Below are 27,809 nucleotides of genomic sequence, written 5' to 3'. Positions count from 1 at the left end.
TTTGTTAACAAAAATTGAAGAGGAGGATATTGGCAACATTTGGATTCGACAGGACGGCGCTACGTGCCACACAGCCGAATCTACACTTGATGTTTTGCGCCCAGTTTTTGAAGACTGCATCATCAGCCGTAGAGCTGATGTCGTTTGGCCACCTCGGAGCTGCGATTTGACACCGTTGGACTATTTTTGTAGGGTGCCGTCAAAGATAAGTGTTGTACGCCGACAAGCCAGAGACAATTGACGCTTTAAAGGACAATATTCGTGAAGCCATTGGTGAAATACAGCTGCACACAATCGATAATGTACTTAAAAATTGGACCGATCGTGTAGGCTACTGCATGGACAGCCGAGGCAGCCATTTGAATGAAATTATTTTCCATTATTAACCGGAAGGATGGTACTTTCAAATAAAAAAAGAACTTGAGAAAATATTCAGTAGTTTTTTTATAGCATCAAAAAAAAGTTATTTGGCTGACCCTTTATATCGGATCAGAAAAGTGCGGACGTATTTCGTTTCGAAACCATAGACGTAAAAAATTGCACAAAGAGGATATGAATGTACATACTTATATTACCGATAAATCGAAACCCTAATGGATTTCATTATGAAATATCCAGATTTAGCTTGGGCTTTATTCATAGCGTAAAGAGGCATATTAAATCAATAAGAATATGGGATATTATCACAAATCATTTGAACAATAATAACAAGTTAAATTATCCTTTAAACACTAACAATATGTATAACAGATTTTGCTTTTATTTACTTTTAATATTTGCATTTGTATCATTATTGCATGTTTGTTGCTAAGGGGTCCGGGTGGACTGATAAAAAAACTTGGCGAAAAAAGCCAATGCAGCAGCTCTTCGATGGCACTGGTGGTGGGCCACCAACAGCTGGCATATTATCCCAAAATGACTTAAAGGGTTTCGTTGAGCCTCAGACAGAGAAACAAAAGATTAAACAAAAATCGGGACTTGTACTATTTGTAGTCCCGCTGACTCCGTTTTGCTTATTTTTTTGTTCATTGTACAGAAATTTGATCTCTACAGTTTTATTATAATATTAATTAACTATTTGCCTATGGTAGCTGGTTCCTATCCATAAAGGTAAGATTTTTGGAATTTAAAAAGTGTTTATCAGTGATGTTGTTGTTGGAACATGTTAGTTGAAAGATAGTACATACGTTTATTTTAACCTAACCCAAAAACCTCAAATAATATAATCATTTTTTTCTCCATTATACCGGTTCCAAATTAAAAATGTATGTGTAATATGAAAAAGAGGAAGCACGCTCAGGCAGCGAGTGGTAAGACTGGATGTCGTCGTGGAGACAGTAAAATTAGTAATACTTCAATAGAAATCATGAATATTTCATTTCATATGAATATCAACAGAAACATCTAATATAACTATTGAAAATAATCCAATAATCCCTCAATATACTCTATCAGTTCAGATCCCAAGGCTTACATTACTATTGGAAGGACTAAGTACAAGGAAAATGACAAAGCTCCATTTATTGTGTACGTACAAAGAGCAACAAATTCACCAAATGACATTACCACTCTACACCCTGTTTCATTTGGCAGCTTCCTTAAAAAAATATGTAGGAACAGAATTTCTTTATCTTTCTCAAATTTTACTGATGCTAACACCTTCATTGATAATTCCAGCTTTAAAAGCTTTTTAAGGTGATACCTTAAAAGGTTCTGATTACGGAATCCATGACAAAGTAACGAAATTCTTAAGAAAAAATTAAGGATACTCGGCCGAATCTTTTTTATGGTATACGGATATTTAAGTCATCTTCATCTCCATAACATAGTTATGGGCAAGTAATTGTCGTATCATCATGGTATCGATCAATGGGACTCCTTAACGACTTACAGTAAGGGTGCGATATGTGGCAGAATTTCTGAGTGTCTGTAATCAAATTGCAAAGCGCTTACGTTCATTGCTGCATTGAAAAACGTTTCGCGAGGAGTCATACTGAAGCAAGACGACCTCAGTCGATTTCGGGCCTAATTTCGATATTTGGAAGTTCTATTTACGTTTGAACTTTTAACGATATGAAGGCGGACAGTTATTGGTACAATGTGTTACAAGCCAACAGTTTCAAGTGGTTGGCGTCGTTTCTCATTTTCGACCCCGAAGCGTCAGTGATTCTCGAGCGCCGAAGTGAACTGTCGTGCGATAACTGTGTAAATTGTTTTTTGTGTTTTTGAAGAATAATACCCAAAATTCAGTAACTGTTTTTATATTACATATAGAGTATATATCCAAGATTATTTACATAATTATAATAGTTATAATATAGATAATTTCTTGATAAAATCTCCAGTGAAAATAGCATCTATTCAAATTGAATAACGGCTAAAGATAGACTATGAATTTTGTCTGCTCATTTTTAGTGTTTATTTACTTTGAAACATGTTGAAATATATCTTTATTTACTTAAAAAATTATCGTTAAATATGTTTCAGTAGTTATTTTGTCCCAATATATCCTAGTTTGACATAAAATCGATTCTAAACACGGGGCCTCCCAAAATCAACGCACACACTCAAATCGCTATCTTCTATGTGTGCGTGTCGGAAGGGAGTCGGGGCTTACGCGGTGTCCTACGTGGGCGAATCAACGCGAACGCGAAGCGGCGCGGCGCGGCGCGAAAATAACAAACATTCGAAACCTATTGAAGTGGCCTACGTGACCAAACGCACGTGGGGTGCGGTGCGGAGCGGCGCGAAATGAAGCGAACGCGATCAGTTGGCTTTATATATGCGCGCGTAGTGGACGCGTCGGCCATATTTTTTTCAAGCAAAAATTAAGTAGTAATGTCGGAAGTAGAACATCTTATTATTGCTATCCAAGAACGTCCTACATTATGGGACAAAAGGAATAAAAGTTACCACAACCGTTTATTATCGCACCGCGAATGGGAGGCTGTGGCTAAAATAATTGGGACTACAAGTAAGTACAACATATTTCTTTATTATTATTACATTCTTAGCAAAGGATGTTGCACAAAACACAGTTTAAAGTTTTCTCTTGCCTGTGCGGCTGCTCGTGATGTAGCATTGTATCTTCTTTGAGAATTATGTCTTTGTGTTTGTGACATATTTTGATATGTTTTTCGGAAAGACATTAACTCATTCTCATTTATTGATTCAAGATACCTTATAATATTGTGTAGTAAACATATGGCTTTGACGATATGAACTGCATTTGTAACATTCGTTTCGATAGATTTATGTAGAATTCTGAATTTAGAAGTTATTGAACCAAAAGAACATTCCACCACCATTCTGGCTCGAGATAAGCGATAATTATAATTATCTTTGGCGTCCCCTTTAACCGTTGATTTTTCTGGAAAAGGTCGCAATAGGTATTTCTTCAGAGGAATCGCCGCATCTCCAAGGAGCACATACGGAGCTATGATATTAGAGCCCGGTAATACTTGTTCTTTAGGTATTTTTAGTCTTCCTTGTTCTATTGCTATTCGAAAGGGGCATTCCTCAAAAACACCGGCATCGTTGTCTTTTCCATAGGAACCCACATTTATCATTACAAACTTATAATTTGGGTCAGTGACTGCTAACAACCCAATCGAAAAAAAGGATTTGTAATTATAATACATGGAACCACTCTTTTTTGGTTTTATTATGCGAATGTGCTTTCCGTCAATACATCCAATGCAATTAGGAAACTGCCATCTGTCCCAAAAACATTGCGCTATGTTTTTAAAGCTATCTTCTGAAGGTTCGGGCATATGTTTCCTAACTAATTGAGTCCATATAGCTTTGCAAACTTGTGGTACGATTGTAGAAATAGCAGATTTTGAAATTCTGAACGAGAAAGCGAGTTGCCGAAATTGTATACCTGTGGCCAAATACCTGAAATAATGCAAAATATTAAGTTATAATTCCTATTCTATTTTCAGGTGAAATGACTAAGAAAAAATGGAAAAATTTGAGAGACACGTTTAGTAAAGAATTAAAAAAAATTCCTAAGCCACGTTCTGAGACTGACGCTAATTATATAAGTTTGGTGTTCGCCTAATGGACAATACACATGCAAATAATATAATAGAAATTACTTAGTCTGGTCATAAATACTGTTAGAATTAAAATTAACAAAATATTACATTTGAATTTGGAATCATATATATATCATTGTTCATTGAGTTTTCTCATTTTGGCGCCAATTGATTGAACAATATTTTCCCTTATTAAAATGTAGTGGGGTGATAAAGAGAACCGAATCGCTGTGATTGCATTACACAAGTAGTTATGGAGCCACTGACATGTATGGAACCTGATAAATTCACTGCATTCGCCAATCGAGATAGCACAGACCCTGCTCCTGTACACAGCTTCCTGCCGTAATAGAGAAGATATAATAATGAAACTGCTGGAACGGTTTTTTGCGCTAGATGTATATAAAAGGGTCGAGAGTGGTATTCTCGTAACTTGCGCAGAAGACACCATGAGAATGGTCTGGACTGTGCAATACTGCAAGTATCCTCGTCCCAGGCTTATGAACGTCTTCAGCCTCAAGACTGATCTGATGGACAAGCCGCTATTGACAGACATCGCTAACGACACCATGAGGGAAATCAGTAATAATTTGCACCCCCAAGAGATCACGTACATCTTAGCAAAAGTACTGTATTCATGTCTCGAGGCGCCTAATGAAAGTAGCCCAGAGAGCCAGTCCCCGTTCGAAGATACAAGACCTGCGTATCTAGCTTGGCTCCTAGAGGAGCCTATAATTAAGCCCATAACATCCTATGCCCCCGGCTCCCAGATGTTAGGGCTCCTCTGTTAGTTATAGAAAAAGATCTGGCCGTCTACGTAGTATTCGTACGCAAAACGTGGTCAAAGCAGCAAGGGAAAGTATTCGAAGAAATCCTATTCGAAAGCAAAAGATTTTATCTCGGCAGATGAAGATAGCACCTAGAACTGTGTCTAACAAACAAAATGACCGTATTTATGCTCAAAGCTATATGGGTATTTTAAGAGAGATTTTAAATTACTTCGTAATGATTATTTAATAAATCTAGAGCCCTATTACGAAATTCGAAATACGGAGTTCCGGTCCGAAACGAAATAACGTCGAACTCCGAATTAAATGCTATTACAAAAGTAAAGAGTCCGCCACCTAACGTTTTTTTTTTCAACTAGTGCTTATTTCGTGAATGGTAACACTTAGCTCATGTTTGATTTGACAGATAATTAGTTTGATCCTTCCGCTGAACGAATATGGTTGTGTATACGCTTGAACAACGCTGGCAAATATTGCGACATTACTTTGAAAATCATGGTAATGTTGCAGAGTGTGTGCGAAAATTGCGTACGGATTTTGGAAGAAGAGAAGCACCGTCAGCTCCGTATGTTCGTTATCTTGTGAAAAAAGTGAAACAAACTGGCATCCTCATCGATAAACTAAAGCGTAGGTGTAAGCATTGTTTTTGGCTACTAGGTTGCTCAACAGCAGGCTTTTCACGCCAAAAACAATGCGTACACCCGAGAATATTGCTGCTATGACAGAAAGTGTGCGTGAAGCGCCGTCAACATCAATTCACCGTCGTTCTCAACAATTGAACATTTTGGGGATGTAAACAAGCAAAATTATCGCATTTGGGGCACAGAAAACCCGCAAGCATACATTGAAAAGCCGACGCACCCAAAACGAGTCACTGTTTGGTGCGGATTTTTGTCCAGAGGCATAATTGGGCCATTTTTCTTCGAAAATGAGCAAGGAGCGGCCGTTATAGTCAATGGCGATCGTTATCGGCACATGTTGAACGAATTTTTGTTAACAAAAATTGAAGAGGAGGATATTGGCAACATTTGGATTCGACAGGACGGCGCTACGTGCCACACAGCCGAATCTACACTTGATGTTTTGCGCCCAGTTTTTGAAGACTGCATCATCAGCCGTAGAGCTGATGTCGTTTGGCCACCTCGGAGCTGCGATTTGACACCGTTGGACTATTTTTGTAGGGTGCCGTCAAAGATAAGTGTTGTACGCCGACAAGCCAGAGACAATTGACGCTTTAAAGGACAATATTCGTGAAGCCATTGGTGAAATACAGCTGCACACAATCGATAATGTACTTAAAAATTGGACCGATCGTGTAGGCTACTGCATGGACAGCCGAGGCAGCCATTTGAATGAAATTATTTTCCATTCCGGAAGGATGGTACTTTCAAATAAAAAAAGAACTTGAGAAAATATTCAGTAGTTTTTTTATAGCATCAAAAAAAAGTTATTTGGCTGACCCTTTATATCGGATCAGAAAAGTGCGGACGTATTTCGTTTCGAAACCATAGACGTAAAAAATTGCACAAAGAGGATATGAATGTACATACTTATATTACCGATAAATCGAAACCCTAATGGATTTCATTATGAAATATCCAGATTTAGCTTGGGCTTTATTCATAGCGTAAAGAGGCATATTAAATCAATAAGAATATGGGATATTATCACAAATCATTTGAACAATAATAACAAGTTAAATTATCCTTTAAACACTAACAATATGTATAACAGATTTTGCTTTTATTTACTTTTAATATTTGCATTTGTATCATTATTGCATGTTTGTTGCTAAGGGGTCCGGGTGGACTGATAAAAAAACTTGGCGAAAAAAGCCAATGCAGCAGCTCTTCGATGGCACTGGTGGTGGGCCACCAACAGCTGGCATATTATCCCAAAATGACTTAAAGGGTTTCGTTGAGCCTCAGACAGAGAAACAAAAAATTAAACAAAAATCGGGACTTGTACTATTTGTAGTCCCGCTGACTCCGTTTTGCTTATTTTTTTGTTCATTGTACAGAAATTTGATCTCTACAGTTTTATTATAATATTAATTAACTATTTGCCTATGGTAGCTGGTTCCTATCCATAAAGGTAAGATTTTTGGAATTTAAAAAGTGTTTATCAGTGATGTTGTTGTTGGAACATGTTAGTTGAAAGATAATACATACGTTTATTTTAACCTAACCCAAAAACCTCAAATAATATAATCATTTTTTTCTCCACTATACCGGTTCCAAATTAAAAATGTATGTGTAATATGAAAAAGAGGAAGCACGCTCAGGCAGCGAGTGGTAAGACTGGATGTCGTCGTGGAGACAGTAAAATTAGTAATACTTCAATAGAAATCATGAATATTTCATTTCATTTGAATATCAACAGAAACATCTAATATAACTATTGAAAATAATCCAATAATCCCTCAATATACTCTATCAGTTCAGATCCCAAGGCTTACATTACTATTGGAAGGACTAAGTACAAGGAAAATGACAAAGCTCCATTTATTGTGTACGTACAAAGAGCAACAAATTCACCAAATGACATTACCACTCTACACCCTGTTTCATTTGGCAGTTTCCTTAAAAAAATATGTAGGAACAGAATTTCTTTATCTTTCTCAAATTTTACTGATGCTAACACCTTCATTGATAATTCCAGCTTTAAAAGCTTTTTAAGGTGATACCTTAAAAGGTTCTGATTACGGAATCCATGACAAAGTAACGAAATTCTTAAGAAAAAATTAAGGATACTCGGCCGAATCTTTTTTATGGTATACGGATATTTAAGTCATCTTCATCTCCATAACATAGTTATGGGCAAGTAATTGTCGTATCATCATGGTATCGATCAATGGGACTCCTTAACGACTTACAGTAAGGGTGCGATATGTGGCAGAATTTCTGAGTGTCTGTAATCAAATTGCAAAGCGCTTACGTTCATTGCTGCATTGAAAAACGTTTCGCGAGGAGTCATACTGAAGCATGACGACCTCAGTCGATTTCGGGCCTAATTTCGATATTTGGAAGTTCTATTTACGTTTGAACTTATAACGATATGAAGGCGGACAGTTATTGGTACAATGTGTTACAAGCCAACAGTTTCAAGTGGTTGGCGTCGTTTCTCATTTTCGACCCCGAAGCGTCAGTGATTCTCGAGCGCCGAAGTGAACTGTCGTGCGATAACTGTGTAAATTGTTTTTTGTGTTTTTGAAGAATAATACCCAAAATTCAGTAACTGTTTTTATATTACATATAGAGTATATATCCAAGATTATTTACATAATTATAATAGTTATAATATAGATAATTTCTTGATAAAATCTCCAGTGAAAATAGCATCTATTCAAATTGAATAACGGCTAAAGATAGACTATGAATTTTGTCTGCTCATTTTTAGTGTTTATTTACTTTGAAACATGTTGAAATATATCTTTATTTACTTAAAAAATTATCGTTAAATATGTTTCAGTAGTTATTTTGTCCCAATATATCCTAGTTTGACATAAAATCGATTCTAAACACGGGGCCTCCCAAAATCAACGCACACACTCAAATCGCTATCTTCTATGTGTGCGTGTCGGAAGGGAGTCGGGGCTTACGCGGTGTCCTACGTGGGCGAATCAACGCGAACGCGAAGCGGCGCGGCGCGGCGCGAAAATAACAAACATTCGAAACCTATTGAAGTGGCCTACGTGACCAAACGCACGTGGGGTGCGGTGCGGAGCGGCGCGAAATGAAGCGAACGCGATCAGTTGGCTTTATATATGCGCGCGTAGTGGACGCGTCGGCCATATTTTTTTCAAGCAAAAATTAAGTAGTAATGTCGGAAGTAGAACATCTTATTATTGCTATCCAAGAACGTCCTACATTATGGGACAAAAGGAATAAAAGTTACCACAACCGTTTATTATCGCACCGCGAATGGGAGGCTGTGGCTAAAATAATTGGGACTACAAGTAAGTACAACATATTTCTTTATTATTATTACATTCTTAGCAAAGGATGTTGCACAAAACACAGTTTAAAGTTTTCTCTTGCCTGTGCGGCTGCTCGTGATGTAGCATTGTATCTTCTTTGAGAATTATGTCTTTGTGTTTGTGACATATTTTGATATGTTTTTCGGAAAGACATTAACTCATTCTCATTTATTGATTCAAGATACCTTATAATATTGTGTAGTAAACATATGGCTTTGACGATATGAACTGCATTTGTAACATTCGTTTCGATAGATTTATGTAGAATTCTGAATTTAGAAGTTATTGAACCAAAAGAACATTCCACCACCATTCTGGCTCGAGATAAGCGATAATTATAATTATCTTTGGCGTCCCCTTTAACCGTTGATTTTTCTGGAAAAGGTCGCAATAGGTATTTCTTCAGAGGAATCGCCGCATCTCCAAGGAGCACATACGGAGCTATGATATTAGAGCCCGGTAATACTTGTTCTTTAGGTATTTTTAGTCTTCCTTGTTCTATTGCTATTCGAAAGGGGCATTCCTCAAAAACACCGGCATCGTTGTCTTTTCCATAGGAACCCACATTTATCATTACAAACTTATAATTTGGGTCAGTGACTGCTAACAACCCAATCGAAAAAAAGGATTTGTAATTATAATACATGGAACCACTCTTTTTTGGTTTTATTATGCGAATGTGCTTTCCGTCAATACATCCAATGCAATTAGGAAACTGCCATCTGTCCCAAAAACATTGCGCTATGTTTTTAAAGCTATCTTCTGAAGGTTCGGGCATGTGTTTCCTAACTAATTGAGTCCATATAGCTTTGCAAACTTGTGGTACGATTGTAGAAATAACAGATTTTGAAATTCTGAACGAGAAAGCGAGTTGCCGAAATTGTATACCTGTGGCCAAATACCTGAAATAATGCAAAATATTAAGTTATAATTCCTATTCTATTTTCAGGTGAAATGACTAAGAAAAAATGGAAAAATTTGAGAGACACGTTTAGTAAAGAATTAAAAAAAATTCCTAAGCCACGTTCTGAGACTGACGCTAATTATATAAGTTTGGTGTTCGCCTAATGGACAATACACATGCAAATAATATAATAGAAATTACTTAGTCTGGTCATAAATACTGTTAGAATTAAAATTAACAAAATATTACATTTGAATTTGGAATCATATATATATCATTGTTCATTGAGTTTTCTCATTTTGGCGCCAATTGATTGAACAATATTTTCCCTTATTAAAATGTAGTGGGGTGATAAAGAGAACCGAATCGCTGTGATTGCATTACACAAGTAGTTATGGAGCCACTGACATGTATGGAACCTGATAAATTCACTGCATTCGCCAATCGAGATAGCACAGACCCTGCTCCTGTACACAGCTTCCTGCCGTAATAGAGAAGATATAATAATGAAACTGCTGGAACGGTTTTTTGCGCTAGATGTATATAAAAGGGTCGAGAGTGGTATTCTCGTAACTTGCGCAGAAGACACCATGAGAATGGTCTGGACTGTGCAATACTGCAAGTATCCTCGTCCCAGGCTTATGAACGTCTTCAGCCTCAAGACTGATCTGATGGACAAGCCGCTATTGACAGACATCGCTAACGACACCATGAGGGAAATCAGTAATAATTTGCACCCCCAAGAGATCACGTACATCTTAGCAAAAGTACTGTATTCATGTCTCGAGGCGCCTAATGAAAGTAGCCCAGAGAGCCAGTCCCCGTTCGAAGATACAAGACCTGCGTATCTAGCTTGGCTCCTAGAGGAGCCTATAATTAAGCCCATAACATCCTATGCCCCCGGCTCCCAGATGTTAGGGCTCCTCTGTTAGTTATAGAAAAAGATCTGGCCGTCTACGTAGTATTCGTACGCAAAACGTGGTCAAAGCAGCAAGGGAAAGTATTCGAAGAAATCCTATTCGAAAGCAAAAGATTTTATCTCGGCAGATGAAGATAGCACCTAGAACTGTGTCTAACAAACAAAATGACCGTATTTATGCTCAAAGCTATATGGGTATTTTAAGAGAGATTTTAAATTACTTCGTAATGATTATTTAATAAATCTAGAGCCCTATTACGAAATTCGAAATACGGAGTTCCGGTCCGAAACGAAATAACGTCGAACTCCGAATTAAATGCTATTACAAAAGTAAAGAGTCCGCCATCTAACGTTTTTTTTTTTCAACTAGTGCTTATTTCGTGAATGGTAACACTTAGCTCATGTTTGATTTGACAGATAATTAGTTTGATCCTTCCGCTGAACAAATATGGTTGTGTATACGCTTGAACAACGCTGGCAAATATTGCGACATTACTTTGAAAATCATGGTAATGTTGCAGAGTGTGTGCGAAAATTGCGTACGGATTTTGGAAGAAGAGAAGCACCGTCAGCTCCGTATGTTCGTTATCTTGTGAAAAAAGTGAAACAAACTGGCATCCTCATCGATAAACTAAAGCGTAGGTGTAAGCATTGTTTTTGGCTACTAGGTTGCTCAACAGCAGGCTTTTCACGCCAAAAACAATGCGTACACCCGAGAATATTGCTGCTGTGACAGAAAGTGTGCGTGAAGCGCCGTCAACATCAATTCACCGTCGTTCTCAACAATTGAACATTTCGGGGATGTAAACAAGCAAAATTATCGCATTTGGGGCACAGAAAACCCGCAAGCATACATTGAAAAGCCGACGCACCCAAAACGAGTCACTGTTTGGTGCGGATTTTTGTCCAGAGGCATAATTGGGCCATTTTTCTTCGAAAATGAGCAAGGAGCGGCCGTTATAGTCAATGGCGATCGTTATCGGCACATGTTGAACGAATTTTTGTTACCAAAAATTGAAGAGGAGGATATTGGCAACATTTGGATTCGACAGGACGGCGCTACGTGCCACACAGCCGAATCTACACTTGATGTTTTGCGCCCAGTTTTTGAAGTCTGCATCATCAGCCGTAGAGCTGATGTCGTTTGGCCACCTCGGAGCTGCGATTTGACACCGTTGGACTATTTTTGTAGGGTGCCGTCAAAGATAAGTGTTGTACGCCGACAAGCCAGAGACAATTGACGCTTTAAAGGACAATATTCGTGAAGCCATTGGTGAAATACAGCTGCACACAATCGATAATGTACTTAAAAATTGGACCGATCGTGTAGGCTACTGCATGGACAGCCGAGGCAGCCATTTGAATGAAATTATTTTCCATTATTAACCGGAAGGATGGTACTTTCAAATAAAAAAAGAACTTGAGAAAATATTCAGTAGTTTTTTTATAGCATCAAAAAAAAGTTATTTGGCTGACCCTTTATATCGGATCAGAAAAGTGCGGACGTATTTCGTTTCGAAACCATAGACGTAAAAAATTGCACAAAGAGGATATGAATGTACATACTTATATTACCGATAAATCGAAACCCTAATGGATTTCATTATGAAATATCCAGATTTAGCTTGGGCTTTATTCATAGCGTAAAGAGGCATATTAAATCAATAAGAATATGGGATATTATCACAAATCATTTGAACAATAATAACAAGTTAAATTATCCTTTAAACACTAACAATATGTATAACAGATTTTGCTTTTATTTACTTTTAATATTTGCATTTGTATCATTATTGCATGTTTGTTGCTAAGGGGTCCGGGTGGACTGATAAAAAAACTTGGCGAAAAAAGCCAATGCAGCAGCTCTTCGATGGCACTGGTGGTGGGCCACCAACAGCTGGCATATTATCCCAAAATGACTTAAAGGGTTTCGTTGAGCCTCAGACAGAGAAACAAAAAATTAAACAAAAATCGGGACTTGTACTATTTGTAGTCCCGCTGACTCCGTTTTGCTTATTTTTTTGTTCATTGTACAGAAATTTGATCTCTACAGTTTTATTATAATATTAATTAACTATTTGCCTATGGTAGCTGGTTCCTATCCATAAAGGTAAGATTTTTGGAATTTAAAAAGTGTTTATCAGTGATGTTGTTGTTGGAACATGTTAGTTGAAAGATAATACATACGTTTATTTTAACCTAACCCAAAAACCTCAAATAATATAATCATTTTTTTCTCCATTATACCGGTTCCAAATTAAAAATGTATGTGTAATATGAAAAAGAGGAAGCACGCTCAGGCAGCGAGTGGTAAGACTGGATGTCGTCGTGGAGACAGTAAAATTAGTAATACTTCAATAGAAATCATGAATATTTCATTTCATTTGAATATCAACAGAAACATCTAATATAACTATTGAAAATAATCCAATAATCCCTCAATATACTCTATCAGTTCAGATCCCACGGCTTACATTACTATTGGAAGGACTAAGTACAAGGAAAATGACAAAGCTCCATTTATTGTGTACGTACAAAGAGCAACAAATTCACCAAATGACATTACCACTCTACACCCTGTTTCATTTGGCAGCTTCCTTAAAAAAATATGTAGGAACAGAATTTCTTTATCTTTCTCAAATTTTACTGATGCTAACACCTTCATTGATAATTCCAGCTTTAAAAGCTTTTTAAGGTGATACCTTAAAAGGTTCTGATTACGGAATCCATGACAAAGTAACGAAATTCTTAAGAAAAAATTAAGGATACTCGGCCGAATCTTTTTTATGGTATACGGATATTTAAGTCATCTTCATCTCCATAACATAGTTATGGGCAAGTAATTGTCGTATCATCATGGTATCGATCAATGGGACTCCTTAACGACTTACAGTAAGGGTGCGATATGTGGCAGAATTTCTGAGTGTCTGTAATCAAATTGCAAAGCGCTTACGTTCATTGCTGCATTGAAAAACGTTTCGCGAGGAGTCATACTGAAGCATGACGACCTCAGTCGATTTCGGGCCTAATTTCGATATTTGGAAGTTCTATTTACGTTTGAACTTATAACGATATGAAGGCGGACAGTTATTGGTACAATGTGTTACAAGCCAACAGTTTCAAGTGGTTGGCGTCGTTTCTCATTTTCGACCCCGAAGCGTCAGTGATTCTCGAGCGCCGAAGTGAACTGTCGTGCGATAACTGTGTAAATTGTTTTTTGTGTTTTTGAAGAATAATACCCAAAATTCAGTAACTGTTTTTATATTACATATAGAGTATATATCCAAGATTATTTACATAATTATAATAGTTATAATATAGATAATTTCTTGATAAAATCTCCAGTGAAAATAGCATCTATTCAAATTGAATAACGGCTAAAGATAGACTATGAATTTTGTCTGCTCATTTTTAGTGTTTATTTACTTTGAAACATGTTGAAATATATCTTTATTTACTTAAAAAATTATCGTTAAATATGTTTCAGTAGTTATTTTGTCCCAATATATCCTAGTTTGACATAAAATCGATTCTAAACACGGGGCCTCCCAAAATCAACGCACACACTCAAATCGCTATCTTCTATGTGTGCGTGTCGGAAGGGAGTCGGGGCTTACGCGGTGTCCTACGTGGGCGAATCAACGCGAACGCGAAGCGGCGCGGCGCGGCGCGAAAATAACAAACATTCGAAACCTATTGAAGTGGCCTACGTGACCAAACGCACGTGGGGTGCGGTGCGGAGCGGCGCGAAATGAAGCGAACGCGATCAGTTGGCTTGATATATGCGCGCGTAGTGGACGCGTCGGCCATATTTTTTTCAAGCAAAAATTAAGTAGTAATGTCGGAAGTAGAACATCTTATTATTGCTATCCAAGAACGTCCTACATTATGGGACAAAAGGAATAAAAGTTACCACAACCGTTTATTATCGCACCGCGAATGGGAGGCTGTGGCTAAAATAATTGGGACTACAAGTAAGTACAACATATTTCTTTATTATTATTACATTCTTAGCAAAGGATGTTGCACAAAACACAGTTTAAAGTTTTCTCTTGCCTGTGCGGCTGCTCGTGATGTGGCATTGTATCTTCTTTGAGAATTATGTCTTTGTGTTTGTGACATATTTTGATATGTTTTTCGGAAAGACATTAACTCATTCTCATTTATTGATTCAAGATCCCTTATAATATTGTGTAGTAAACATATGGCTTTGACGATATGAACTGCATTTGTAACATTCGTTTCGATAGATTTATGTAGAATTCTGAATTTAGAAGTTATTGAACCAAAAGAACATTCCACCACCATTCTGGCTCGAGATAAGCGATAATTATAATTATCTTTGGCGTCCCCTTTAACCGTTGATTTTTCTGGAAAAGGTCGCAATAGGTATTTCTTCAGAGGAATCGCCGCATCTCCAAGGAGCACATACGGAGCTATGATATTAGAGCCCGGTAATACTTGTTCTTTAGGTATTTTTAGTCTTCCTTGTTCTATTGCTATTCGAAAGGGGCATTCCTCAAAAACACCGGCATCGTTGTCTTTTCCATAGGAACCCACATTTATCATTACAAACTTATAATTTGGGTCAGTGACTGCTAACAACCCAATCGAAAAAAAGGATTTGTAATTATAATACATGGAACCACTCTTTTTTGGTTTTATTATGCGAATGTGCTTTCCGTCAATACATCCAATGCAATTAGGAAACTGCCATCTGTCCCAAAAACATTGCGCTATGTTTTTAAAGCTATCTTCTGAAGGTTCGGGCATGTGTTTCCTAACTAATTGAGTCCATATAGCTTTGCAAACTTGTGGTACGATTGTAGAAATAGCAGATTTTGAAATTCTGAACGAGAAAGCGAGTTGCCGAAATTGTATACCTGTGGCCAAATACCTGAAATAATGCAAAATATTAAGTTATAATTCCTATTCTATTTTCAGGTGAAATGACTAAGAAAAAATGGAAAAATTTGAGAGACACGTTTAGTAAAGAATTAAAAAAAATTCCTAAGCCACGTTCTGAGACTGACGCTAATTATATAAGTTTGGTGTTCGCCTAATGGACAATACACATGCAAATAATATAATAGAAATTACTTAGTCTGGTCATAAATACTGTTAGAATTAAAATTAACAAAATATTACATTTGAATTTGGAATCATATATATATCATTGTTCATTGAGTTTTCTCATTTTGGCGCCAATTGATTGAACAATATTTTCCCTTATTAAAATGTAGTGGGGTGATAAAGAGAACCGAATCGCTGTGATTGCATTACACAAGTAGTTATGGAGCCACTGACATGTATGGAACCTGATAAATTCACTGCATTCGCCAATCGAGATAGCACAGACCCTGCTCCTGTACACAGCTTCCTGCCGTAATAGAGAAGATATAATAATGAAACTGCTGGAACGGTTTTTTGCGCTAGATGTATATAAAAGGGTCGAGAGTGGTATTCTCGTAACTTGCGCAGAAGACACCATGAGAATGGTCTGGACTGTGCAATACTGCAAGTATCCTCGTCCCAGGCTTATGAACGTCTTCAGCCTCAAGACTGATCTGATGGACAAGCCGCTATTGACAGACATCGCTAACGACACCATGAGGGAAATCAGTAATAATTTGCACCCCCAAGAGATCACGTACATCTTAGCAAAAGTACTGTATTCATGTCTCGAGGCGCCTAATGAAAGTAGCCCAGAGAGCCAGTCCCCGTTCGAAGATACAAGACCTGCGTATCTAGCTTGGCTCCTAGAGGAGCCTATAATTAAGCCCATAACATCCTATGCCCCCGGCTCCCAGATGTTAGGGCTCCTCTGTTAGTTATAGAAAAAGATCTGGCCGTCTACGTAGTATTCGTACGCAAAACGTGGTCAAAGCAGCAAGGGAAAGTATTCGAAGAAATCCTATTCGAAAGCAAAAGATTTTATCTCGGCAGATGAAGATAGCACCTAGAACTGTGTCTAACAAACAAAATGACCGTATTTATGCTCAAAGCTATATGGGTATTTTAAGAGAGATTTTAAATTACTTCGTAATGAATATTTAATAAATCTAGAGCCCTATTACGAAATTCGAAATACGGAGTTCCGGTCCGAAACGAAATAACGTCGAACTCCGAATTAAATGCTATTACAAAAGTAAAGAGTCCGCCATCTAACGTTTTTTTTTTCAACTAGTGCTTATTTCGTGAATGGTAACACTTAGCTCATGTTTGATTTGACAGATAATTAGTTTGATCCTTCCGCTGAACGAATATGGTTGTGTATACGCTTGAACAACGCTGGCAAATATTGCAACATTACTTTGAAAATCATGGTAATGTTGCAGAGTGTGTGCGAAAATTGCGTACGGATTTTGGAAGAAGAGAAGCACCGTCAGCTCCGTATGTTCGTTATCTTGTGAAAAAAGTGAAACAAACTGGCATCCTCATCGATAAACTAAAGCGTAGGTGTAAGCATTGTTTTTGGCTACTAGGTTGCTCAACAGCAGGCTTTTCACGCCAAAAACAATGCGTACACCCGAGAATATTGCTGCTGTGACAGAAAGTGTGCGTGAAGCGCCGTCAACATCAATTCACCGTCGTTCTCAACAATTGAACATTTCGGGGATGTAAACAAGCAAAATTATCGCATTTGGGGCACAGAAAACCCGCAAGCATACATTGAAAAGCCGACGCACCCAAAACGAGTCACTGTTTGGTGCGGATTTTTGTCCAGAGGCATAATTGGGCCATTTTTCTTCGAAAATGAGCAAGGAGCGGCCGTTATAGTCAATGGCGATCGTTATCGGCACATGTTGAACGAATTTTTGTTAACAAAAATTGAAGAGGAGGATATTGGCAACATTTGGATTCGACAGGACGGCGCTACGTGCCACACAGCCGAATCTACACTTGATGTTTTGCGCCCAGTTTTTGAAGACTGCATCATCAGCCGTAGAGCTGATGTCGTTTGGCCACCTCGGAGCTGCGATTTGACACCGTTGGACTATTTTTGTAGGGTGCCGTCAAAGATAAGTGTTGTACGCCGACAAGCCAGAGACAATTGACGCTTTAAAGGACAATATTCGTGAAGCCATTGGTGAAATACAGCTGCACACAATCGATAATGTACTTAAAAATTGGACCGATCGTGTAGGCTACTGCATGGACAGCCGAGGCAGCCATTTGAATGAAATTATTTTCCATTATTAACCGGAAGGATGGTACTTTCAAATAAAAAAAGAACTTGAGAAAATATTCAGTAGTTTTTTTATAGCATCAAAAAAAAGTTATTTGGCTGACCCTTTATATCGGATCAGAAAAGTGCGGACGTATTTCGTTTCGAAACCATAGACGTAAAAAATTGCACAAAGAGGATATGACTGTACATACTTATATTACCGATAAATCGAAACCCTAATGGATTTCATTATGAAATATCCAGATTTAGCTTGGGCTTTATTCATAGCGTAAAGAGGCATATTAAATCAATAAGAATATGGGATATTATCACAAATCATTTGAACAATAATAACAAGTTAAATTATCCTTTAAACACTAACAATATGTATAACAGATTTTGCTTTTATTTACTTTTAATATTTGCATTTGTATCATTATTGCATGTTTGTTGCTAAGGGGTCCGGGTGGACTGATAAAAAAACTTGGCGAAAAAAGCCAATGCAGCAGCTCTTCGATGGCACTGGTGGTGGGCCACCAACAGCTGGCATATTATCCCAAAATGACTTAAAGGGTTTCGTTGAGCCTCAGACAGAGAAACAAAAGATTAAACAAAAATCGGGACTTGTACTATTTGTAGTCCCGCTGACTCCGTTTTGCTTATTTTTTTGTTCATTGTACAGAAATTTGATCTCTACAGTTTTATTATAATATTAATTAACTATTTGCCTATGGTAGCTGGTTCCTATCCATAAAGGTAAGATTTTTGGAATTTAAAAAGTGTTTATCAGTGATGTTGTTGTTGGAACATGTTAGTTGAAAGATAATACATACGTTTATTTTAACCTAACCCAAAAACCTCAAATAATATAATCATTTTTTTCTCCATTATACCGGTTCCAAATTAAAAATGTATGTGTAATATGAAAAAGAGGAAGCACGCTCAGGCAGCGAGTGGTAAGACTGGATGTCGTCGTGGAGACAGTAAAATTAGTAATACTTCAATAGAAATCATGAATATTTCATTTCATATGAATATCAACAGAAACATCTAATATAACTATTGAAAATAATCCAATAATCCCTCAATATACTCTATCAGTTCAGATCCCAAGGCTTACATTACTATTGGAAGGACTAAGTACAAGGAAAATGACAAAGCTCCATTTATTGTGTACGTACAAAGAGCAACAAATTCACCAAATGACATTACCACTCTACACCCTGTTTCATTTGGCAGCTTCCTTAAAAAAATATGTAGGAACAGAATTTCTTTATCTTTCTCAAATTTTACTGATGCTAACACCTTCATTGATAATTCCAGCTTTAAAAGCTTTTTAAGGTGATACCTTAAAAGGTTCTGATTACGGAATCCATGACAAAGTAACGAAATTCTTAAGAAAAAATTAAGGATACTCGGCCGAATCTTTTTTATGGTATACGGATATTTAAGTCATCTTCATCTCCATAACATAGTTATGGGCAAGTAATTGTCGTATCATCATGGTATCGATCAATGGGACTCCTTAACGACTTACAGTAAGGGTGCGATATGTGGCAGAATTTCTGAGTGTCTGTAATCAAATTGCAAAGCGCTTACGTTCATGGCTGCATTGAAAAACGTTTCGCGAGGAGTCATACTGAAGCAAGACGACCTCAGTCGATTTCGGGCCTAATTTCGATATTTGGAAGTTCTATTTACGTTTGAACTTATAACGATATGAAGGCGGACAGTTATTGGTACAATGTGTTACAAGCCAACAGTTTCAAGTGGTTGGCGTCGTTTCTCATTTTCGACCCCGAAGCGTCAGTGATTCTCGAGCGCCGAAGTGAACTGTCGTGCGATAACTGTGTAAATTGTTTTTTGTGTTTTTGAAGAATAATACCCAAAATTCAGTAACTGTTTTTATATTACATATAGAGTATATATCCAAGATTATTTACATAATTATAATAGTTATAATATAGATAATTTCTTGATAAAATCTCCAGTGAAAATAGCATCTATTCAAATTGAATAACGGCTAAAGATAGACTATGAATTTTGTCTGCTCATTTTTAGTGTTTATTTACTTTGAAACATGTTGAAATATATCTTTATTTACTTAAAAAATTATCGTTAAATATGTTTCAGTAGTTATTTTGTCCCAATATATCCTAGTTTGACATAAAATCGATTCTAAACACGGGGCCTCCCAAAATCAACGCACACACTCAAATCGCTATCTTCTATGTGTGCGTGTCGGAAGGGAGTCGGGGCTTACGCGGTGTCCTACGTGGGCGAATCAACGCGAACGCGAAGCGGCGCGGCGCGGCGCGAAAATAACAAACATTCGAAACCTATTGAAGTGGCCTACGTGACCAAAACGCACGTGGGGTGCGGTGCGGAGCGGCGCGAAATGAAGCGAACGCGATCAGTTGGCTTGATATATGCGCGCGTAGTGGACGCGTCGGCCATATTTTTTTCAAGCAAAAATTAAGTAGTAATGTCGGAAGTAGAACATCTTATTATTGCTATCCAAGAACGTCCTACATTATGGGACAAAAGGAATAAAAGTTACCACAACCGTTTATTATCGCACCGCGAATGGGAGGCTGTGGCTAAAATAATTGGGACTACAAGTAAGTACAACATATTTCTTTATTATTATTACATTCTTAGCAAAGGATGTTGCACAAAACACAGTTTTAAGTTTTCTCTTGCCTGTGCGGCTGCTCGTGATGTGGCATTGTATCTTCTTTGAGAATTATGTCTTTGTGTTTGTGACATATTTTGATATGTTTTTCGGAAAGACATTAACTCATTCTCATTTATTGATTCAAGAACCCTTATAATATTGTGTAGTAAACATATGGCTTTGACGATATGAACTGCATTTGTAACATTCGTTTCGATAGATTTATGTAGAATTCTGAATTTAGAAGTTATTGAACCAAAAGAACATTCCACCACCATTCTGGCTCGAGATAAGCGATAATTATAATTATCTTTGGCGTCCCCTTTAACCGTTGATTTTTCTGGAAAAGGTCGCAATAGGTATTTCTTCAGAGGAATCGCCGCATCTCCAAGGAGCACATACGGAGCTATGATATTAGAGCCCGGTAATACTTGTTCTTTAGGTATTTTTAGTCTTCCTTGTTCTATTGCTATTCGAAAGGGGCATTCCTCAAAAACACCGGCATCGTTGTCTTTTCCATAGGAACCCACATTTATCATTACAAACTTATAATTTGGGTCAGTGACTGCTAACAACCCAATCGAAAAAAAGGATTTGTAATTATAATACATGGAACCACTCTTTTTTGGTTTTATTATGCGAATGTGCTTTCCGTCAATACATCCAATGCAATTAGGAAACTGCCATCTGTCCCAAAAACATTGCGCTATGTTTTTAAAGCTATCTTCTGAAGGTTCGGGCATGTGTTTCCTAACTAATTGAGTCCATATAGCTTTGCAAACTTGTGGTACGATTGTAGAAATAACAGATTTTGAAATTCTGAACGAGAAAGCGAGTTGCCGAAATTGTATACCTGTGGCCAAATACCTGAAATAATGCAAAATATTAAGTTATAATTCCTATTCTATTTTCAGGTGAAATGACTAAGAAAAAATGGAAAAATTTGAGAGACACGTTTAGTAAAGAATTAAAAAAAATTCCTAAGCCACGTTCTGAGACTGACGCTAATTATATAAGTTTGGTGTTCGCCTAATGGACAATACACATGCAAATAATATAATAGAAATTACTTAGTCTGGTCATAAATACTGTTAGAATTAAAATTAACAAAATATTACATTTGAATTTGGAATCATATATATATCATTGTTCATTGAGTTTTCTCATTTTGGCGCCAATTGATTGAACAATATTTTCCCTTATTAAAATGTAGTGGGGTGATAAAGAGAACCGAATCGCTGTGATTGCATTACACAAGTAGTTATGGAGCCACTGACATGTATGGAACCTGATAAATTCACTGCATTCGCCAATCGAGATAGCACAGACCCTGCTCCTGTACACAGCTTCCTGCCGTAATAGAGAAGATATAATAATGAAACTGCTGGAACGGTTTTTTGCGCTAGATGTATATAAAAGGGTCGAGAGTGGTATTCTCGTAACTTGCGCAGAAGACACCATGAGAATGGTCTGGACTGTGCAATACTGCAAGTATCCTCGTCCCAGGCTTATGAACGTCTTCAGCCTCAAGACTGATCTGATGGACAAGCCGCTATTGACAGACATCGCTAACGACACCATGAGGGAAATCAGTAATAATTTGCACCCCCAAGAGATCACGTACATCTTAGCAAAAGTACTGTATTCATGTCTCGAGGCGCCTAATGAAAGTAGCCCAGAGAGCCAGTCCCCGTTCGAAGATACAAGACCTGCGTATCTAGCTTGGCTCCTAGAGGAGCCTATAATTAAGCCCATAACATCCTATGCCCCCGGCTCCCAGATGTTAGGGCTCCTCTGTTAGTTATAGAAAAAGATCTGGCCGTCTACGTAGTATTCGTACGCAAAACGTGGTCAAAGCAGCAAGGGAAAGTATTCGAAGAAATCCTATTCGAAAGCAAAAGATTTTATCTCGGCAGATGAAGATAGCACCTAGAACTGTGTCTAACAAACAAAATGACCGTATTTATGCTCAAAGCTATATGGGTATTTTAAGAGAGATTTTAAATTACTTCGTAATGATTATTTAATAAATCTAGAGCCCTATTACGAAATTCGAAATACGGAGTTCCGGTCCGAAACGAAATAACGTCGAACTCCGAATTAAATGCTATTACAAAAGTAAAGAGTCCGCCATCTAACGTTTTTTTTTTTCAACTAGTGCTTATTTCGTGAATGGTAACACTTAGCTCATGTTTGATTTGACAGATAATTAGTTTGATCCTTCCGCTGAACAAATATGGTTGTGTATACGCTTGAACAACGCTGGCAAATATTGCGACATTACTTTGAAAATCATGGTAATGTTGCAGAGTGTGTGCGAAAATTGCGTACGGATTTTGGAAGAAGAGAAGCACCGTCAGCTCCGTATGTTCGTTATCTTGTGAAAAAAGTGAAACAAACTGGCATCCTCATCGATAAACTAAAGCGTAGGTGTAAGCATTGTTTTTGGCTACTAGGTTGCTAAACAGCAGGCTTTTCACGCCAAAAACAATGCGTACACCCGAGAATATTGCTGCTGTGACAGAAAGTGTGCGTGAAGCGCCGTCAACATCAATTCACCGTCGTTCTCAACAATTGAACATTTCGGGGATGTAAACAAGCAAAATTATCGCATTTGGGGCACAGAAAACCCGCAAGCATACATTGAAAAGCCGACGCACCCAAAACGAGTCACTGTTTGGTGCGGATTTTTGTCCAGAGGCATAATTGGGCCATTTTTCTTCGAAAATGAGCAAGGAGCGGCCGTTATAGTCAATGGCGATCGTTATCGGCACATGTTGAACGAATTTTTGTTAACAAAAATTGAAGAGGAGGATATTGGCAACATTTGGATTCGACAGGACGGCGCTACGTGCCACACAGCCGAATCTACACTTGATGTTTTGCGCCCAGTTTTTGAAGACTGCATCATCAGCCGTAGAGCTGATGTCGTTTGGCCACCTCGGAGCTGCGATTTGACACCGTTGGACTATTTTTGTAGGGTGCCGTCAAAGATAAGTGTTGTACGCCGACAAGCCAGAGACAATTGACGCTTTAAAGGACAATATTCGTGAAGCCATTGGTGAAATACAGCTGCACACAATCGATAATGTACTTAAAAATTGGACCGATCGTGTAGGCTACTGCATGGACAGCCGAGGCAGCCATTTGAATGAAATTATTTTCCATTATTAACCGGAAGGATGGTACTTTCAAATAAAAAAAGAACTTGAGAAAATATTCAGTAGTTTTTTTATAGCATCAAAAAAAAGTTATTTGGCTGACCCTTTATATCGGATCAGAAAAGTGCGGACGTATTTCGTTTCGAAACCATAGACGTAAAAAATTGCACAAAGAGGATATGAATGTACATACTTATATTACCGATAAATCGAAACCCTAATGGATTTCATTATGAAATATCCAGATTTAGCTTGGGCTTTATTCATAGCGTAAAGAGGCATATTAAATCAATAAGAATATGGGATATTATCACAAATCATTTGAACAATAATAACAAGTTAAATTATCCTTTAAACACTAACAATATGTATAACAGATTTTGCTTTTATTTACTTTTAATATTTGCATTTGTATCATTATTGCATGTTTGTTGCTAAGGGGTCCGGGTGGACTGATAAAAAAACTTGGCGAAAAAAGCCAATGCAGCAGCTCTTCGATGGCACTGGTGGTGGGCCACCAACAGCTGGCATATTATCCCAAAATGACTTAAAGGGTTTCGTTGAGCCTCAGACAGAGAAACAAAAGATTAAACAAAAATCGGGACTTGTACTATTTGTAGTCCCGCTGACTCCGTTTTGCTTATTTTTTTGTTCATTGTACAGAAATTTGATCTCTACAGTTTTATTATAATATTAATTAACTATTTGCCTATGGTAGCTGGTTCCTATCCATAAAGGTAAGATTTTTGGAATTTAAAAAGTGTTTATCAGTGATGTTGTTGTTGGAACATGTTAGTTGAAAGATAATACATACGTTTATTTTAACCTAACCCAAAAACCTCAAATAATATAATCATTTTTTTCTCCATTATACCGGTTCCAAATTAAAAATGTATGTGTAATATGAAAAAGAGGAAGCACGCTCAGGCAGCGAGTGGTAAGACTGGATGTCGTCGTGGAGACAGTAAAATTAGTAATACTTCAATAGAAATCATGAATATTTCATTTCATATGAATATCAACAGAAACATCTAATATAACTATTGAAAATAATCCAATAATCCCTCAATATACTCTATCAGTTCAGATCCCAAGGCTTACATTACTATTGGAAGGACTAAGTACAAGGAAAATGACAAAGCTCCATTTATTGTGTACGTACAAAGAGCAACAAATTCACCAAATGACATTACCACTCTACACCCTGTTTCATTTGGCAGCTTCCTTAAAAAAATATGTAGGAACAGAATTTCTTTATCTTTCTCAAATTTTACTGATGCTAACACCTTCATTGATAATTCCAGCTTTAAAAGCTTTTTAAGGTGATACCTTAAAAGGTTCTGATTACGGAATCCATGACAAAGTAACGAAATTCTTAAGAAAAAATTAAGGATACTCGGCCGAATCTTTTTTATGGTATACGGATATTTAAGTCATCTTCATCTCCATAACATAGTTATGGGCAAGTAATTGTCGTATCATCATGGTATCGATCAATGGGACTCCTTAACGACTTACAGTAAGGGTGCGATATGTGGCAGAATTTCTGAGTGTCTGTAATCAAATTGCAAAGCGCTTACGTTCATTGCTGCATTGAAAAACGTTTCGCGAGGAGTCATACTGAAGCAAGACGACCTCAGTCGATTTCGGGCCTAATTTCGATATTTGGAAGTTCTATTTACGTTTGAACTTATAACGATATGAAGGCGGACAGTTATTGGTACAATGTGTTACAAGCCAACAGTTACAAGTGGTTGGCGTCGTTTCTCATTTTCGACCCCGAAGCGTCAGTGATTCTCGAGCGCCGAAGTGAACTGTCGTGCGATAACTGTGTAAATTGTTTTTTGTGTTTTTGAAGAATAATACCCAAAATTCAGTAACTGTTTTTATATTACATATAGAGTATATATCCAAGATTATTTACATAATTATAATAGTTATAATATAGATAATTTCTTGATAAAATCTCCAGTGAAAATAGCATCTATTCAAATTGAATAACGGCTAAAGATAGACTATGAATTTTGTCTGCTCATTTTTAGTGTTTATTTACTTTGAAACATGTTGAAATATATCTTTATTTACTTAAAAAATTATCGTTAAATATGTTTCAGTAGTTATTTTGTCCCAATATATCCTAGTTTGACATAAAATCGATTCTAAACACGGGGCCTCCCAAAATCAACGCACACACTCAAATCGCTATCTTCTATGTGTGCGTGTCGGAAGGGAGTCGGGGCTTACGCGGTGTCCTACGTGGGCGAATCAACGCGAACGCGAAGCGGCGCGGCGCGGCGCGAAAATAACAAACATTCGAAACCTATTGAAGTGGCCTACGTGACCAAACGCACGTGGGGTGCGGTGCGGAGCGGCGCGAAATGAAGCGAACGCGATCAGTTGGCTTGATATATGCGCGCGTAGTGGACGCGTCGGCCATATTTTTTTCAAGCAAAAATTAAGTAGTAATGTCGGAAGTAGAACATCTTATTATTGCTATCCAAGAACGTCCTACATTATGGGACAAAAGGAATAAAAGTTACCACAACCGTTTATTATCGCACCGCGAATGGGAGGCTGTGGCTAAAATAATTGGGACTACAAGTAAGTACAACATATTTCTTTATTATTATTACATTCTTAGCAAAGGATGTTGCACAAAACACAGTTTAAAGTTTTCTCTTGCCTGTGCGGCTGCTCGTGATGTGGCATTGTATCTTCTTTGAGAATTATGTCTTTGTGTTTGTGACATATTTTGATATGTTTTTCGGAAAGACATTAACTCATTCTCATTTATTGATTCAAGATCCCTTATAATATTGTGTAGTAAACATATGGCTTTGACGATATGAACTGCATTTGTAACATTCGTTTCGATAGATTTATGTAGAATTCTGAATTTAGAAGTTATTGAACCAAAAGAACATTCCACCACCATTCTGGCTCGAGATAAGCGATAATTATAATTATCTTTGGCGTCCCCTTTAACCGTTGATTTTTCTGGAAAAGGTCGCAATAGGTATTTCTTCAGAGGAATCGCCGCATCTCCAAGGAGCACATACGGAGCTATGATATTAGAGCCCGGTAATACTTGTTCTTTAGGTATTTTTAGTCTTCCTTGTTCTATTGCTATTCGAAAGGGGCATTCCTCAAAAACACCGGCATCGTTGTCTTTTCCATAGGAACCCACATTTATCATTACAAACTTATAATTTGGGTCAGTGACTGCTAACAACCCAATCGAAAAAAAGGATTTGTAATTATAATACATGGAACCACTCTTTTTTGGTTTTATTATGCGAATGTGCTTTCCGTCAATACATCCAATGCAATTAGGAAACTGCCATCTGTCCCAAAAACATTGCGCTATGTTTTTAAAGCTATCTTCTGAAGGTTCGGGCATGTGTTTCCTAACTAATTGAGTCCATATAGCTTTGCAAACTTGTGGTACGATTGTAGAAATAACAGATTTTGAAATTCTGAACGAGAAAGCGAGTTGCCGAAATTGTATACCTGTGGCCAAATACCTGAAATAATGCAAAATATTAAGTTATAATTCCTATTCTATTTTCAGGTGAAATGACTAAGAAAAAATGGAAAAATTTGAGAGACACGTTTAGTAAAGAATTAAAAAAAATTCCTAAGCCACGTTCTGAGACTGACGCTAATTATATAAGTTTGGTGTTCGCCTAATGGACAATACACATGCAAATAATATAATAGAAATTACTTAGTCTGGTCATAAATACTGTTAGAATTAAAATTAACAAAATATTACATTTGAATTTGGAATCATATATATATCATTGTTCATTGAGTTTTCTCATTTTGGCGCCAATTGATTGAACAATATTTTCCCTTATTAAAATGTAGTGGGGTGATAAAGAGAACCGAATCGCTGTGATTGCATTACACAAGTAGTTATGGAGCCACTGACATGTATGGAACCTGATAAATTCACTGCATTCGCCAATCGAGATAGCACAGACCCTGCTCCTGTACACAGCTTCCTGCCGTAATAGAGAAGATATAATAATGAAACTGCTGGAACGGTTTTTTGCGCTAGATGTATATAAAAGGGTCGAGAGTGGTATTCTCGTAACTTGCGCAGAAGACACCATGAGAATGGTCTGGACTGTGCAATACTGCAAGTATCCTCGTCCCAGGCTTATG

At 37.4% G+C, this 27,809-nt stretch overlaps 1 protein-coding gene across 7 annotated transcripts in view; it reads right to left on the bottom strand.

Annotated features, from left to right (window-relative positions):
* Positions 1 to 2,779: 2,779 nt before the first annotated feature.
* Positions 2,780 to 27,809, bottom strand: part of LOC126973367 (putative nuclease HARBI1) — a 54,685-nt gene continuing 29,655 nt past the window's right edge. For 2 of the 7 annotated variants that reach the window (XM_050820610.1, XM_050820607.1), the window contains exon 2: positions 2,780 to 3,897. In XM_050820610.1, coding sequence (XP_050676567.1) covers positions 3,003 to 3,897 — 895 coding nt within the window. In that variant the 3' untranslated portion in view covers positions 2,780 to 3,002. Of the gene's footprint in view, positions 3,898 to 13,196; positions 15,528 to 19,013; positions 19,399 to 24,832; positions 25,275 to 27,809 lie in introns of those variants that run through there. The other 5 variants (XM_050820604.1, XM_050820602.1, XM_050820601.1 and 2 more) reach the window with 4 other exon arrangements.

Source organism: Leptidea sinapis, chromosome 29 (assembly GCF_905404315.1).
Source record: "Leptidea sinapis chromosome 29, ilLepSina1.1, whole genome shotgun sequence".
Classification (NCBI taxonomy): Eukaryota; Metazoa; Arthropoda; class Insecta; order Lepidoptera; family Pieridae; genus Leptidea; species Leptidea sinapis.
The sequence above is the reverse complement of the archived record's forward strand: the minus strand, read 5'-3'. Positions and strand labels throughout refer to the sequence as shown.